The 18,117-nt window shown below is 40.4% G+C and overlaps 1 protein-coding gene across 1 annotated transcript; it reads left to right on the top strand.

The window, feature by feature from the left end:
• The first annotated feature begins 3,835 nt into the window (after positions 1-3,835).
• LOC141510106 (uncharacterized) lies at positions 3,836-16,994 on the top strand. Its single transcript, XM_074220104.1, has 4 exons — positions 3,836-4,281; positions 6,762-6,888; positions 7,939-8,034; positions 10,977-16,994. Exons 1-4 carry the CDS (start codon positions 4,249-4,251, stop codon positions 12,866-12,868), a joined length of 2,148 nt encoding a protein of 715 aa, XP_074076205.1. The 5' UTR covers positions 3,836-4,248; the 3' UTR covers positions 12,869-16,994.
• Positions 16,995-18,117: the final 1,123 nt, after the last annotated feature.

Below are 18,117 nucleotides of genomic sequence, written 5' to 3'. Positions count from 1 at the left end.
TCATCTTGGGAAATATACATAAATCAATTCTTGCTGGAGCAAAAAAATATAGAGTTTTATAAGTCTTTGGGCATAATTTCAGATTGCTCTTCAAATGGATCAGTTCAGGGGCTGCTAGGTGGCGCAGTGGATAGAGCACCAGCCCTGGAGTCAGGAGTGCCTGAGTTCAAATCCGGTCTCAGACACTTAATCATTACCTAGCTGTGTGGCCTTGGGCAAGCCACTTGACCTCATTTGTTGCAAAAAAAAAACCCCTAAAAAAAATTGGATCAGTTCACAATTCTACAATATCTCAATTTTTCCTCATCCTCTACCATTTTTCCTTTTTCCCTTTTAGCCAGTCTGGTAAGTATAAAATGATATCTCTAAGCTGTTTTAATTTGCACTTCTCCAATCAATAATAATTTAAAGAATTTTTTCAAAGCCCTACAAATTGCTTTGATTTCTTCATCAGAAAATTGTTTCTTCATATCCTTTGACCATTTAACAATTGGAGAATGACTCATATCCTTATAGATTTGACAAAATCTTTCTTTTTTTTAGGTTTTTTAAGTGGCTTGCCCAAGGCCACACAGCTAGGTAATGATTAAGTGTCTGAGACCGGATTTGAACCCAGGCACTCCTGACTCCAGGGCCTGTGCTTTATCCACTAAGCCACCTAGGACCTCAATAAAATTCTTTATATATTTGAGATGAGACCTTTATCTAAGAAACTCTTGACAAACTTTCCCCACTCACCTCCCCCCATTTTTTCTACTTTCCTTCAGATCTTGGTCACATCTGTTTTCTTTGTGCAAAACATTTTTAATTTAATATAATTGAAATTATCCATTTTACACTGCTTACATTACTATCTCTTCTGTATTTAAGAATTGTTTACTTTGGGGCGGCTAGGTGGTGCAGTGGATAGAGCACTGGCCCTGGAGTCAGAAGTACCTGAGTTCAAATCCGGCCTTAGACACTTAATCATTACCTAGCCTTGTGGTCTTGAGCAAGCCACTTGACGTCATTTGCCTTGCAAAAACCTTAAAAAAAAAAGAATTGTTTACCTTCTCATAAATCTGATAAGTAATCTGTTCCATGTTCTTCTAATTTCCTTGTGATATCTCCATGTTCAGGTCATGTAGCTATGTTGACCTCATCTTAGTAAATTGTGTTATGGTATTGTTCTGGGCCCAATTTTGACCAGATTGCTTTCATTTCTACAATAATTTTTACCATTTTTTTTTTTTTATCAAAGGCAGCTAGATGGTGTAGTGGATAGAGCACTAGTCTTGGAGTCAGGAGAATAGGAATCCAAATCCAGTTTCAGACATTGATACTCACTAGCTATGTGAACTCAGGCAAGTCACTCAACCCTGACTGCCTTCCATCCAGGGTTATCTCCAATCGTCTTGATTTCATATCTGGCCACAACTGGACATAGTTCCAGAGGAGAAAGGGAGGCTGGTGACTTAGTATAGCCCCCCCCCCCCAACACATACATACACTCAAATCAAATTGAAATGCTCATCATGGTATCACCTCCTTGATGTCATGGTCTTCTTCAACAAACATCATCAATTTTTACCCCCAAATCATGTCTTTATAGTTCTCAAATATATACCAAGATAATGTATTTATTTGCTACTCTTAATTGTATGTCTACACTGCTCTACTGATCTACCTTTTTATTTTGTATCCAGTACCTGACAGTTCTAATAATTAGAGCTTTGTAATATAGTTAAAGAGCTAATATGGTTAAAATTCCTTCCTTTAGGTCATTTTTTTTCAAGGCAATGGGGCTAAGTGGCTTGCCCAAGGCCACACGGCTAGGTAATTATTGTCTGAGGTTGGATTTGAACCCAGGTCCTCCTGACTCCAGAGCTGGTGCTCTATCCACTGTGCTGTGCCAACCCCCCCCTTTAGATCTTTTTATTAACTCCTTTGGCATTATGACATTTGGTTCTTCTAAATGAATTGTTTTTATTTTTTTCTAATTCAGTAAATAACTTTTTGGCAATTTAATTGGATGGCAGTGAATATATAACTTAGTTTAGATAAAATCTTCATCTTTATTATCCTGACTCTGACGACCCATAAATAATTAATTTCTGTCCAATTATTTAAATCTGAATTTATTTCTATGTTTTTTAAAAAGATTTTGTTTCCATAGGTCCTGGAATTGTTTTGGTAGGTATTCTTTCAAGTTTTATACTGTCAAATTATTTTACATGGGATATTTCTTACTATCTCTTCTATTTTTTTTTAGGATTTTTTTTTAAGATTTTACAAGGAAATGGGGTTAAGTGGCTTGCCCAAGGCCCCACAGCTAGGTCATTATTAAGTGTCTGAGACAGGACTTGAACTCAGGTCCTCCTGACTCCAGGGCAGGTGCTCTATCCACTGTGCCACCTAGCTATCCCCTTACTATCTCTTCTTACAGGGTTTTTTGGTTATAAATAGGAATGCTGATTTTTATGGGGCTTTACTTTATTTTTTGCTGCTTTGCTAAAATTGTTACCTTTGAATTTTTAGTTGAGTCTTTGGGACTTTCCAATTAAATCTCCAGATGGTCTGCAAAAAGAAATAGTGTTTTCCTATTTTGATTGATTCTATTTCTTTGTCTCCTCTTATTGCCATTGACAGGATTTCCAAATCAATATCCTTGTTTCATACCTGATCATCCTGCGAAGATTCCTAGCTTATGCCCATTACAAATAATGCTTGCTCAAAGTTGGTGATGAAGTTTTTTTTATTGGTTAAAGAAACAATCCATTTAGAATTACTTTCAAGTGTTTTTTTAATAGAAATGAGTGTTGGGGTGGCTTGGTGGTGCAGTAGATAGAACACGGGCCCTGGAGTCAGGAGGACCTGGGTTCCAATCCGGCCTCAGGCACTTGAGGATGACCCAGCCGTGGGGCCTTGGGCAAGCCACTTAACCCCATTGCCTAGCCAAAATCTAAGAAAAACACTGAAAAAGGCTTTTGCCCAACCCGATGCGGTAGAGGTTCGAAGGAAGGCAGAAAGGTGGGGGCACTTGCAGCCGGGGCCTCTGGTCCCGGCCTCCGGGCGGGGAACTGCGCCGCATCGGGGCCGGGGGCCCCCAAGTGACGGGCAGGCGCCGGAAAGTGAAGCCGGGGCGGCGAGGGCCGGGGGCAGGCCTGGGGGAGGGGGAGGCCGGCGGGGCCCGCCCTCGGGGTGGAGCTGCCTCGGAGCCGGGCTCAGCGGCCCTGCACCGGCGCCGGCCTCCCGCCGCGGCCCGGGGCCGAGCGTCTGCCCCTTCCGGAAGCCGGCCCGTGCGTGCTCTGCGTGCGCCCCGGCCCCGTGCGTGCTGTGCGTGCGCCCCGGCCCCGTGCGTGCCGTGCGTGCGCCCCGGCCCCGTGCGCGCTGTGCGTGCACCCCCCACCGTGCGTGCTGTGCGTGCGCCCCGGCCCCGTGCGTGCGTGCTCTGCGTGCGTCCTGGCCCCGTGCGTGCGCCCCCGCCCCCGTGCGTGCTGTGCGTGCACCCCGCCCCCGTGCGTGCTCTGCGTGCGCCCCGGCCCCGTGCGTGCTCTGCGTGCACCCCCCCACCGTGCGTGCGCCCCAGCCCCGTGGTGCGCCCCGCCCCCGTGCGTGCTCTGCGTGCGTCCCGGCCCCGTGCGTGCGCCCCCGCCCCCGTGCGTGCTGTGCGTGCGGCCCCCAGGTAGGTCTGCCCCCGGCCCCTGGGCGGCCCCAGCGCCCCTTTGGCCCTCTTCTCCCCCTCCCCTGGGCCCCCAGGGCCCTCTCAGCCCACCCCCACTCTCCTCTGACCCCCAGCCCCCCGCGGGGTACGGCCTTCCCCGGGGAGGCAGCTTTCTGGCCCTCTGCCACCCTCCCCTCCCCCTGGGACCCAGCACCCTGCCGCCGCCAGGCTCCGGGGGTCTCCCGCGGGCTCCCAGATAAGCAGCCTCCCAACCCAGCCCCCAGGTCTCAAGGAGCCCTTCGTGTTCGGTGGCAGCCGCCCCCCGGATCCCTTTTACCACCTAGGGACCAGACCCTCCCTGAGGCCAGCACCCTGCTTCCCTGGGATGGGGCGGAAGAGGAGGAGGCAGGGGAGGGTCCCAAACCTGACCTTTCCTGCCCACCTCCCTCCTTAGCCCTCCTCAGGGCCGGGCCAGAGCCTCTGCCCTTGCTCTGGGGCCTCACTCTGTAAATCTTTCAGACCAGCCTCTTGCCCTGGAAGAGCAAAGTCCTGTGGCATCGTCCCACCCAGACCAAACCCCAGCTGGGTATCTGGAGCCAGAGGGAATGACCCCTGGGAGCTGCAGACGCCCAGCCCAGGTGAGTAGGCGCTGTCCACAGGCTTGACCAAAATCTGCCAAATAGCTCGTTCCCTAAGATGCTGGCAGTACCTCCCATGTGGATTGTTTCTCTACAAACACAGATGTAAAATAACGTTTCTCTGCTCGGGCTTTATTCGCTGGCACTGTGACATCGAAAGTTTTAATTCTCTGTGTCCCTGCTCCCAACCTAAATTTCTGCTCTCCCCTCATTACAACCTAGTCACAAGTTGGACCACTGTGTTCAGTAGTCTCTATCTTGTTTTTCCTCTTCTTGTATGACCACTCCCCACACGCATACATACTTACATACACTCTTACATTCCCTTCTCCCTTCTTCCCTCTGTTCTTCTGGCCAAGCTCTCTCCCTTGTTCCTGCTGAAGGTCCAGGAAACCAGTCGCCCTTAAGTCTCGCCAGGACAGGCTTGGAGCAGAGCCCTGAAAGCTTCCCCAGATCTTGTCTTTGCATCCAGCAGAAATTATCCTCCTAGTGCTGCTCGTTTTCTTCTCTCTCAGCTCACACATATCTTCCCAGGTTTCTCTCAATTCTCCTCATTAACCATTCCTTACGTCAAGTCATTAAGTATTGAAAAGTGATTCCTCTAGGTCAGGGACTTTTTCCCTGGATACATGGAGATAAAAGAAACTCAGCTCTTTCATAAGGGAAGGACAAGTCAGGCCCTGCTCTACAGGAGGTGCCAGTCTTTTGGGAAGAGAACAGCTTGTGAGTTGTAGCCACACAAGCTCCTTACCTAGAGATGGGAGGCATTTTGGTAGGGAAGGCTCCAGCAGTTCCAGGGATCAGGAGAAGCTTGTTTTCAGAAGGTCATATTTGAAGGAATCCTGAGGACCAGGAAAGGGAGGGAGGATCTTCCCAGCATGAGAGATAGTCATTGGAAAGGCTCAGAGTTAAAAGCAAAGTCTTGGTCAAGGATCAGATGAAGTCCCAAAGTATTGTAGCCTTGACAGAAATAAGATGTCTCTGCTGGTCTCCCTCCTTAAATGACAATTCATGGCCCCACCCATCAGTGGTCAAGGATGGATGTGGGAGAATGGAGAAACAAAGCAGTTTGGAAGCTTCTATGGGGTAGAGAATTAGAGAGCCAATTATTAATGAAGGAAAAAACTTCCTTCCTCCACTGAGAGTCTACACTGAATAAATGCTCTGAAGTGAAGACCACTTACTAAAGAGACTTTAGTGAAAAGGAAATATATATATATATATATATATATATATATATATATATATATATAAAATGAGAAAGACTAAATAATGTCTTACTTTATTTCTTTTATTTATCTCTTGGATAAGTAATATTATAATGTTATATATTGTAAATAGAACATAAATTTGATGTTTTTAAGAAGAAATCAAAATAAGGGAAAAAATAATTTTATCCACATCATAGAAAGTTGCACCAAAAGAATAGAAACTTTAAAAGAGTGAGTTATATCACTAGATAATGGAAATGAAACAAAATGAGAAGAAAGACCATCAGAATCTTGGCACATTGGTTAAACATGTCTTCCACATTTGACACAGCTGGGAAGTAGGTGTTCACTTACATGCATGAAATTTTCAGATCTGACCAACCTCTTCCATGTGTCATTCATCAGACTGCCTCTTACCTCATTCTCTTAAGTCCCAGAGTTCTAGGGTCCTTAATCAAACCCAACCTTGTTATTAAAATATTTCCTTTATTAGTAAATGAAGCAAGCTTCCTTTCTTCTTCTTCACTTATTTTTAATATACCTAAATTTCAAAATTAAGAAAGAAATGACATTAAGAAATGAAAGCAATCATAATGAAAGATCATGAGGTATCTTCTTTATGATACATGATACCTTAAGTTACTCCTCAAAATAAAAATAAAGCTTTCTTTTTCCCTTGACTGGAAACAGTCTTATGTCACGGATTTCAGTCCAAATTGTAGCTAATATCTCTTCCAATTCCTTAATTTTCATCTGTATAAGATTTTATTTCTGCCACTCAGGAAATGGACCACCTCTTTCCTTTTTCTTTACACCCTTTTTAATAATCCCAGAAAACTTCCCCTCTCCTCCCTCAACCCTAAATACAAAGTACCTTCTGACATCCGTTCATGGAGTTTGATTTATAACATATCATTTTTATTTATTCTAATAAAGAAGATAATTCACATCACCACTCTTTCTCCTGTAATAATCCTCCTGCATCTTTGATAGAATATATAACTTCTTGGATTCCCTAGGGAAATTTATCCATAGTGATACATTTTTCAACTTTATTCCAACTGCAAATATATAAAAGTTTCCTAGAATTGCATTGAGCTTTTCCTGACTGTGATTCTGAGTGCTGACACTGTCACTCATGAGGATATAAACTCTGGGGAAATCCTTCCTTTGTGCTTCAGTTTCCTCCTGTGAATTGATGGACATTGGCCTAGATGAACTCTGAATGCTTGTTCATCTCTAATTCCTTTGGTTTTTGTCATGGTTTAGGAGTTGGTGACTTTCAAGGATGTGTTTGTGGAATTCACTTGGGATGAATGGGGCCTCTTGGAACATCATCAGAGAGAATTGTACAAGGAGGTCATGCTGGAGATTACCCGGAACATGCTCTCCCTGGGTGAGAACACTTCACCTGGTAACTGAATCTACCATCAAAGGCACTAACTACCTTTATTCCCTCCCTCATGTACAGGGTTTGGAGCATTTATCAGTTCTTAGAAAAATCCAAAGTGCTGGTCTTTTGTAACCAAATGACAGGTTTTCCTGTCTGGAAAACTGTCTGATTTACTTGTAAAAAGTCTTTGTCCTTTGTAACAGGGAGGTAGGGGCTGTCTCTTGATGGTTCCATGGATCCTGGGGTCAAAGATCAAAGTAGTGTTGCAGAATCTCAGACTTGCAAGTAATCTCAGAGGTTGTGTCCAGTCTGACATCTCTCTGAATGAGAATTTTGTCTGCCAAGTCTCTGAAAACTGTTGTAACAGTATTAGCTTGGAGATAACAAGAGCAGATAGCCCCTCCCCCCATAGTAGCCCCTTCCTCTTTGGGCTGGGTCTGGTCTTTGGAAGATTAAAAGAAGCCTTAAGGAGAGGCAGCTAGATGGCACAGTAGATAGAGCACTAGTCCTGAAGTCAGGAGTATCTGAGTTCAGATCTGGTCCCAAGACACTTAATACTTAAGTGTGTGACCTTGGGCAAGTCACTTAACTCCATTGCCTTACAAAACAAACCAAAAAAAGAGTTCAAATTGAGGTCAGTTAAGTGGTGAAGTATATAGAGGACCAGTGTTGGAGTCAAGATGACTCAAGTTTAAATCTGGCCTCATACACCTAGCTGTGTGACCTTGGGCAAGTCACATGACTGAGACTGGTTTTGAAATCAGAACTTCCTTGAATCCTGCCCCAACACCTTCTATACTATATTTCCAGCTGCCTCTTAATTTCTAGGTGCTAAAGTCTATGAAATCAGTCTATTCTATGAAAGAACTATAGAAAATTGATTTTTCTGTTTCCAAATCCCCCACCAAAGCTTCCAAAAACAAATACCTTGAAAATGATCCTTGTCTTATCCTCAAAACCATCTGGTGACCCTTCCTGCATGCCCCTTTTCCCTAAAGGAAACAATATTGGACATATCTCTCCCTTCTCTTGACTTTTATTTCCCACACCTAGGTGTTCCATTTCCCAGAGAAGATTTGATATCCCATTTTGAGAAAGGTGGAAAACCATGCATGCTGGAGCAAGAAGACCCCAGAACCTGCTATCAAGGTAAGTTAAATGGAAGTGAGTTCTTGGGGGCTATTATAAAAAGAGGCAGCTACATGTTAGAGAAGAAAAGGCTAGCCTTGGGGGATAATCTTGTTTAGGCACTTTTAGCAGTGGAATCCTGGGCAAGTCACTCAACTTTTAAACCTCAATTTCACCATCTGTGAAATGAAGGGGTTAGATGGCATGGCTGTTGACTTCCCTTTCAGGGATAAGACCATGTGCCTATTGGATCCATTGTTTGGAATTTGGGTCATGGAAGTCTCCAATTCTCCAGAAAGGACTCAGCTTATCTAATGCAAGTTGTTTTCTAGACTCTTTTCAAGTTATCAAACATTCATGAAGTGATGAAGCCAGCATCCAGGTCAGCTATTTAAATGATAGTAAATTCTTTAACTAGAAAAGATTGAAAGCCAAGTCCAAAGTGGAGGGTGTGTTGGTACATGATCTTCTCTTTACTGATGATTGTGCCCTCAGTACAGTTTCTGAAGCTGAGATGCACCAAAATAAGGATCGATTCTCTGCTGCTTATGCTAATTTTGGCCTGACTACCAACACCAAGAAAACCCAGGTGCTCCATCAGCCAGAACCACACCATCCAGATGTGAAACTATTGGTTATGACAAATGGAGTTTTGCATACTGTGGACAAGTTCACTTAATTTGGCCATTTACTTTCCAAGTACACATTGACAATGAGGTTGACACATGCATTGCCAGAGCTAGTTCAGTATTTGGGAGACTCCTAAAGAAAGTATGGGAAAGAATGGGTACTAGACTGACTACCAAACTGAAAGGTCTGCAGAGCCATTGTGTTGATCTCATTGCCGTAGATCTGCAAAACCTGGATTGTCAACCAGGCCATGTCAGAATAATTAATCACTTCAATTTAAATTGTCTCAGGAAGATTCTGAAGATCAGCTGGTAGAAGATACCAGACACTGATATCTTTTTTCAAGTTAAACTGCCAAGCTAGGTGGTGCAGTGGATAGAGCACTGGCCCTGGAATCAGGAGTACTTGAGTTCAAATCTGGCCTCAGATACTTAATAATTACCTACTGTGTGGCCTTGGGCAAGCCACTTAACCCCATTTGCCTTGCAAAAACCTTTTAAAAAAAGAATACTCTCAAGATCTCTCTTAAGAACTTTAGAATTGATTAAGTAATATGGGAGACACTGGCATAGGACCATTCTGTGTGGCATACCCTCATCAGGGAGGGTGTTGTGTTCTGTCAGCAAGGCCAAAGGGAAACAGCTCAAATGAACTGAGATGTGCCAATTTAGAAAATCCTCCTCAAGTGATCACATGGGCAGTTTGTGTCTGACCTGTGATAGAGTTTTCTGAGCTCATATTGGTCTGATCAGCCTCAGTTGGACACATTATAATTTGTTTCTAACATAGTCAAATCATTTTGGTCTTCTTCAATAGTGAGGACAGAACCAACTAACTATGTTTCAGGCTAAGTTCTGGTGTTTCAGAAAAAGGTAAGGTATAGCCTATACTGAGAGATCAGTGGGAAAGACAACTTGGAAAGAACTATGTGAAAAAGCATTATATAATGAATAAATTAAAGGGGCAGCTAGGTGGTGCAGTGGATAGAGCACTGGCCTTGGAGTCAGGAGTACCTGAGTTCAAATCTGGCCTCAGACACATTAAAAAAAAAAAGAATAAATTAGGAGGGTCTCCTCATGTGAGAAAGGAATAAAGGCAGAAAAGAAGGCATTTGATTTATGTGAGTTGAGGAGGTGAAAAAGCTCATGGGAAATACCCAATTGTTATAATGAAATATGAGCCCAAATTGTATACTGACAGTACAGGGGCAGGGAGCAAGCTATATGGGAATGCTGGGAAGGAAGGGAAAGATTTGGAAAAGCTGCTGTGTTGAGTGGCATGAGGAGTCAGGGAGAAGTCAGAGGATTGCTTTGTCACAATGTGGGTTGAAATGATGTTTCCTAAATTTGCCATGAGAGTAGTAGCTTCTGAGACACTGTAGGAGAGAATTAGGGTATTGTATACCCTCTCTCAGATTTCGTGCTTGCTTACTCAAAGACATCCTTATATCAAAAGTACAATTGCTACAATCAGTGCAGAAAAGTATAATGATAACCTCTGGGAAACCCCCAAAATTTGAAAATATAACTACTGAAAGACAGACATAGAAATATTCATAATCATAAAGAAGGAAAATAATCAGTAGGAGATGGGACATCAGGAATATTTTCTTGGTCTTGGGAATTGGCAACGATAGCCATGTTCCGGGTAATCTCCAGCATGACCTCCTTGAGATGATAGAGAGCTCATTCCTTACAATCAAATGATAATAATTATTGTTAATCAACTTGAGAACCATGGAATGTGATGAAGTAAAGATTTAAAACATTCAAGCCAAACTTGGATTTTAAAAATGTTGTTACTTTTTTAGACCTCATATTTCTTACTATTCATTAAGTTGTATTGGTGTGGTAATACATCTTTAATGATATTTCAAACATGCAAAATGGACTACTTCAATTTATCACTTATTTAAACTGCTGCTTATGAGTGGTATGCTTACACATATTTATATTAACAAATGAATATGCAAACAAAAGAATTTTGCTTTTTAAATGAGATTTTCCTCATGTCAGAGAGTTTGGTCAGGGGACTGTCATTCTGAGATTCATGACCTGAGTTGAGAATATATTGAGAATGTTAGTTTTGTCAGTGTTGCAGGTTTGTTGTGAGAATCTAATTATATGTGAAACACATGGTAGATGAAATCAACCTGGGAATGTGAACTAATGTGATTTCCAAATGATTGGTTCTGCCCAGTTGAGTTTGAAGACTCTTCAGGTTCCCTAGAGAAACTGATTATAAATCAGTTTCTTTTCTATTAAGTCAAGGAAGAGTTTATACTGTGACTTTTTGTCTCTCTTCTGACCGTTATTTTTTGTTGTTTCCATCAGATGGAAAGACCAGGAATGAAATGAGGGAGACGACTTCAAAGCTCAGCATTTCTGTGGAAGCATCACGAGAGCAAAGATGTGTGAATGATGCTCACTGTGACCTCCGTTTAAGAGAAATCTGTGATTCTGAGATCAAGACAAAGAAAAAGCAGAAGAGTCACTGTGACTTTGCTACAGATAGGATGAGTGTCAGGCAACATGACTTTTCTCAGGATGATAAATATAGCGAATGCTTTACTGAACAATTAGAGGTCACAGGATCTCATGAGAAGTTTCCTGATATCCCAACTTATCAATATGAGTTGGCCTTCGGCTTGAATTTGGACTTCATTAGACTTCAGAACAGCCAATTAGGAGAAACATCTACTAGCTGTAATGAAGGTGAAAGGGTTTTGAGCCACAAATCAGAGCTTATTGGCCTTCAGAAAACTGACACTGGAAAGAAACAATTCAGTTATAATGAATGTCATAAAGCTTTTAAGCGACAGCCGTCTTTCATTCACCATCAGAAATTTCATACAAGAAAAAAGCTACCTAAGTGTATGCAATGGGAAAATGCCTTCAAGAGACAGTCATCACTTATTTCCAACCAGAGAATGCATATTAGAGAGAAGTCCCAGGAGTGTATTGAATGTGTTAAATCTTTCAGTGAAAAGTCATCTCTCATTAGACATCAGAGTAACCAAAATGGACAGAAACTTTATGAATGTAATCATTGTGGAAAGGTTTTCAGACAGAGTTCCAATCTTGTTAAACATCATAGAATCCACACTGGAGAGAAACCTTATGAATGTAATCACTGTGGCAAAACTTTCCCACGTAGCTCTAGTCTTGCCGTACATCGGAGAATCCACACTGGAGAGAAGCCTTATGAATGTAATCAATGTGGAAAGACTTTCAGACAGAGCTATCATCTTATTAAGCATCAGAAAATCCACAATGGAGAGAAGCCTTATGAATGTAATCAGTGTGGAAAGACTTTCCGATTCAGTTCTTATCTTCTTGTACATCAGAGAATCCACACTGGGGATAAACCTTATGAATGTCATCACTGTGGAAAAACTTTCCCACGCAGCTCCAGTCTTGTTGTACATCAGAGAAGCCACACTGGAGAGAAACCTTATGAGTGTCATCACTGTGGGAAGACTTTCAGATTCAGCTCTAGTCTTGATGGACATCAGAGAATTCACACGGGAGAGAAACCTTATGAATGTAGTCACTGTGGAAAGGCTTTCAGACAGAGCTCCAATCTTATTAAACATCAGAGAATTCACACTGGTGAGAAACCTTATGAATGTAATTACTGTGGAAAGGCTTTCCTACACAGCTCTAGTCTTGCTGGACATCAGAGAAGCCACACTGGAGAGAAACCTTATGAATGTAATCAATGTGAAAAGACTTTTGGATTGAGGGGGCAACTTACCAGACATCAGAGAGTCCACACTGGAGAGAAACCTTATAAATGCAATCACTGTGGAAAGACTTTCCCACGCAACTCCAGTCTTGTTATACATCAGAGAATCCACACTGGAGAGAAACCTTATAAATGTAATCAGTGTGGAAAGACTTTTAGACAGAGCTACCATCTTCTTAAGCATCAGAAAATCCACACTGGGGAGAAACCTTATGAATGTAATCAGTGTGGAAAGACTTTTAGACAGAGCTCTAATCTTATTAAACATCAGAGAATCCACACTGGAGAGAAACCTTATGAATGTAATCAGTGCGGAAAGACTTTCAGACAGAGCTACCATCTTCTTAAGCATCAGAAAATTCACACTAGAGAGAAACCTTACAAATGTAATCAGTATGGAAAGACTTTCAGACAGAGTTCCAATCTTATTAAAAATCATAGAATCCACACTGGAGAGAAACATTATGAATGTAATTAGTGTGGAAAGATTTTTAGATTCAATTCTTGTGCATCAGAGAAGTCATACTAAATATAAGTCTTATGGTTTTAATCTCTGGAAAGACTTTTCCATGTAGCTCCAATCTTGTTGTCCATCAGAAATGCCACACTGGAGAGAAACCTTATGTATGTTATCATTGGACTGAGAGAACACCTTACTTATAGATATCAGAGAATCCATACTGAAGAGAAACCTAGTGAATATAATTAGTGTGGAAAGAGTTTTAGAAACAGCTCTAGGTTTGTTATACATCAGAGAAGCCATACTGGATCTTAGAGATCTTAGAAATGTAATTAGTACAGAAGAGTTTCAGCATCTGGGCTCATTTTGTTATTCATCAGAGAATTCACATTGGAAAAATATAACTGTGTGGAAATGCTTCCAGCTCCAAATCTCATCTTGTTAGTCATCAGAAAATCCATCCCAGAGAGAAGCCATATGAATGTAATCTTCGTGCAGAGACTGAGAAAGAGCTCCTATTCTGCTTAAGAGAAAACTTAGAAATGCAAGTATTGTGAAAAGACTTTCAGAAATAGAAGCAAACTTTATTTTCCATCAGAGAATCCACAATGAAGAGAAATCTTATAAATGTAATTAGTGTGGAAAGGTTTTCACAGAGAGGACTAATTTTGCTAAACATCAACGAATATACTATGGAGAGAAACCATGAGAATGTAATTACTGGGGAAAGAATTTCACAAATACATCCAGTCTTAATGTACTTTAGAAAATCAATAGTGGAGAGAAACTTAGTAATTGTAATCAGTGTGGAAAGTGTTCCAGAGAGAGCTCCTGGCTTGCTCAACATAAGAGAGTCCACACTGAAAAGAGCAAAACAAACCTTATGAATGCAAGTTGTGTCTCATTTCAGTTGGAGACTTTGTACTAGATGTAAATCTTAGTGTAATAATGATTGAGAGAAGGCATTCAAAGGAAGTATACAGCTATGAGATAACAGAAAATTCATTCTGGGACAGGCTCGATATGAACTCAATGACAGAAAACCTTCAATCAGCAATAATCTTACACTAAAGTGTGATAGTAAGGCAAAACCTTAAGATTGCAGAAATTGGGGGTATGCTTTTTGATAGAAGAGGGAGGTCCCTAGATATCAGAATATTCATACTGGAGAGAAGATTGATAAAAGCTATGATAAAGAAAGTCTTTTCTTGGAGATCATACTTAGCCTTACATTGGGGAAATTCTACTGGAGATAAAACTTACGGATCTAATTAGTTAGAGATGACCTTTTGCTTGAGCACAGATGCAATAAACCATTGCACATTTTAACTTGTGAATAAAACCTTATGAGAGGAATTAATTTTTCTCTGAAATGCTGTTGTTTTCCATGTTCCTCAGTAATATTCCTTAGCATTTGTGTAATGCAACTTCATCAGACATTCTCCCATTTATTGATACAGACTTTTCTGTTCTTTGTTGACACAAAAATTTCTGGTATAAATATTTTGCCAACTGTGGGGCTTTTATTACTGTAATGATTTCTTTTGGTTTCTGGTTGGAATAATGAATAAAGTGTTGTTCCTTGTACTCCAAGACAAGAGTCCAAATTTAGCCTCTATTCTGTTTTTTAAGGTGAAATTTTCTTCTGTACTTTTCTTTATTAAGTTTATTCTTTTTCATGATTTTCTTGGATTGTTTTCATTTCATTTGTTCAATTTCCCATCTACTTACTTGAGTTTAAAAATTTTTTGAGCTCCAGAAATTCCATTTGGCCCTGAGACCAATTCACATTTCCCTTTGAGGTTTTAGATGTAGCAGTTTCTGACTTTATTGCCTTTTTTTACTAGAATGAAACCTTGGACAAATCATCTAACCTGTTACTGCATTAGTTTTTTTTTAATCTGTACAATGTATAACAAGAGATTAAAGCCAAAATTGTAGAGTAAAAGCAGGCACTCACCTCATTCCCCTCCAAGAACTTTAAAAATAATACCTCAAAACAAAGTCTGGAGTGGCAGGACCAACCACAGGCTATGGTGAACAATTTTCCAGCCCAAGATATGGAAGTTTTGCAGGAAAGATCTCTCTCACTGAGTTGAATGGAGTGCATTTCAGTGCAGGTTCTGCCCCAACAAGTCAACAGAAGGCCAGCAGTAACTTCAGGCGTCTCAGCTCACAAAAGATAAATGTGCTGGACACTTGATCAAAAGGATACACTTTGCTTTAGTTAGGTACAAGACTGTTGCATTATCCTGGCTGGCTATCCCAGGGTGTGAAGGAGCAATAGCATGCTAGCTATTGCAGGTGTAGGGAAATGTGGATCCTAGTCTCTGTTCCAAAACTGAGAAGAATGCTTGTAGTTATTCACAGAAAAGAACGCAGGTTATAAGAGTAGTACATGGTCTTCTTAGATCATGCTACTGTAGAAGAATTGAAAATGTGCTGTCCCCCTACAGACCTCCACAGGAACAGTTCTTTAAACAGCTGCATGAAAAATCTGAAGTTCTGACTAGTGACTCCCCTCACCCCAAGTGCAGAGCCCAGCTTTAACATAACCTTGCAAGGCCAGAAATTAACTGGGGAAATGAATAAATAACAAAAAACTAGACGACCATAGGAAGTTACTGTGGTGATAGGCAAGGGTATATTGAATCACAAGCTCAGAAGACAGCGAAACCAAAACTGCTACAATCTAAAATCTCAAAGAGAAATGTGAATTAGTCTCAGATCTAGACAGAAGTTCTGGAAATGAAAATAAGGGAAGTAGAGTAATATTGAACAAAAGAAATGGGTGCAAATCAAGAAAATCATGAAAAGCAAATAATAAAAAATGCAAATTAATTCTGAAGAAAATTACACCTTAAAAAACTTAAATAGTCCAAATGTTAATGAGGCCAAATAATCCACTGAAAAGGACTCCTTAAAAAAACTACATTGGCCAAAGAAAACGTTTTATAAAAGAATTCACTGAAGAGAACTTAAAAATCACATTGACCAAATAGGAATTCATGTTCACAAATTCAATGAAGAAATAAACTTCTTAAAACATGGAAATGGCCAGATGGGAAAAGAGCTACATCTGCATTGGAGACAATGATTCCTGACACGTTAGAATTCTGAAAGTGAAAGCTTGTGATGGAAAGAGAGAAACAGTAAAACAAAATTCAAAGAATGAAAAACAAGAATAAAATGTGAGATAACTCATTGGAAAAAAACTAAACTGGAAACTAAAGAGTTAAAATAATTTTTTTGAGGAAATGACCATTTTACTTAGAAAATTAATTCAAGTATCTACCATATGGTAGATGAATACAGCAGTTAGCCAATATATAAAGGTCCCAATTAATGAGAATGAGGAGTCCCTTGTGGGGGTCATATATATTTGAATTTGCACTATTTGAGGTTTTCATTATATAAAGTATGGTAATTTATTCTAGCATACTGAAATTATGCAATGTGACATAAAAGAGACACGAAAAAGCTTTTGCAATGAAGTAGAAGAGGGGGAGGTGTGGAGGAGTGAGTGAGCAAGCCTTTACTCTCATTGGAAGTGGCTCAGGAAGGAAATACACACTCAGTTGGGTATAGAAATGTGTTTTACCCCCAGAGGAAAATAGAAGTGGAGACAGGGAGGGGAGGAGAAAGTGTAGGTGACAGAAGAGAGGGAAGATCGTGGGAGAGATTAGTCAAGAGGAGACAGAATAGAATAAATGGAAATGAGCGGGTATATGATGGAGGGAAATAAAGCTAACAATAGCAACTCTAGGGGAAATTAATTATTGAAGTTGTTACTCTGATGGACTTATGATAAAGAATTCTATCCATCCCATAGACAGTTGATGATGTCTGAATACAGACTGAAGCACATTTTTTCTCTCACTATTTTTCTTAAGGTTTCTCTTTGGGAGGGGGGAGATTATGTTTACTTTTACCACATGACTATTGTAGTATTCATGGCTATACATTTCACCCACATCAAGTAAGTTGCTTTCTCAATGGGAGAGTGTGGTGGGAGGAAGGGAGAGAATTTTGAACCCAAGGTTTTGGAAGTAAATGTTGAAATTTGCTTTTGCATGTAATGGGTAAACAATATTTTTAAATAAAATTTAAAAGAAAATATGTATGATGATACTATTATCAGGGCGCTCATCATTTCCACTAATTAGGTCTTAGCTTTAACAGGAAAAGAAAAAGCTGACATCTTAAGCTTTGCAAAGTGTTTTGCATGCATTATCTCATGTGAATCTTTTTTTGAAAAAAAAATTTTAATTGTTTTTCCAAATATATCAACAACAGTTTTTACCAATCATTTTTGGCATGGTTTTGAGATTTGCATTTTTCTCCCTCCCCCCCTTCCTCCCTAACCCTGACAGATAGCAATCTAATATAGACTATATTTATTATCATGCTAAATTCATAATCCATACTGATCATGTTGTGAAAAAAAATTCGATTCGAATGGAAGAAAGAAAACATTAGAAAAAAATGACGATACACAAGGCAACTTAAAAATTGAAGATAATAAGCTTCGGTCATCATTTAAACCCCAAATTTCCTTCTCTGGATATGGGTGGTATTTTCCATCACAAGTCTTTTAAAATTTTCTTTGATTATTGTACAGTTGAAATGAACAAGTCCATTGTGGTTGATCATCAACCCATGTTGTTAGTGTGTATAATGTTCAGGTTCTGCTCATTTCACTCAGCATCTCTTCATGCAAGTATTTCCAGGCTTTTATGAAATCCCATCCCTCATGATGTTTTGTAGAACAATAGTGTCCCATAACATACATATACCACATTTTGATCAGACATTCTCCAATTGAAGAACATCCCCTCAATTTCCAATTCTTTGCCACTACAAAAAGAGCTGCTCTGAATATTTTTGTATGTGTCAAATTTTTACCCTTTTTTTATGATTTCTTCAGGATATAGATTCAGTATTTTTTAAAGTTTTTTTGCAAGACAATGGGGTTAAGTGGCTTGCCCAAGGCTACACAGCTGGGTGATTATTAAGTGTCAGAGGCCAGATTTGAACTCAGGTACTCCTGACTCCAGGGCTGGTGCTCTATCCACTGCACGACCTAGCCACCCCCTAGATCCAGTAGTATTCCTGGATCAAAGGTTAGGAACATTTTTATTGTTCTTGGACATAATTCCAAATTGCTCCCCCCCCCGAAAAGTTTAGATCAGTTCATAACTCTGTAAACATTTTAAAAGAAATTATCAAGGAAAATTGCCTGATATCTTAGATCAGACTATCATAGA

This window comes from Macrotis lagotis, chromosome 1, assembly GCF_037893015.1.
Source record: "Macrotis lagotis isolate mMagLag1 chromosome 1, bilby.v1.9.chrom.fasta, whole genome shotgun sequence".
NCBI classification, from domain to species: domain Eukaryota; kingdom Metazoa; phylum Chordata; class Mammalia; order Peramelemorphia; family Peramelidae; genus Macrotis; species Macrotis lagotis.
The sequence above is the reverse complement of the archived record's forward strand: the minus strand, read 5'-3'. Positions and strand labels throughout refer to the sequence as shown.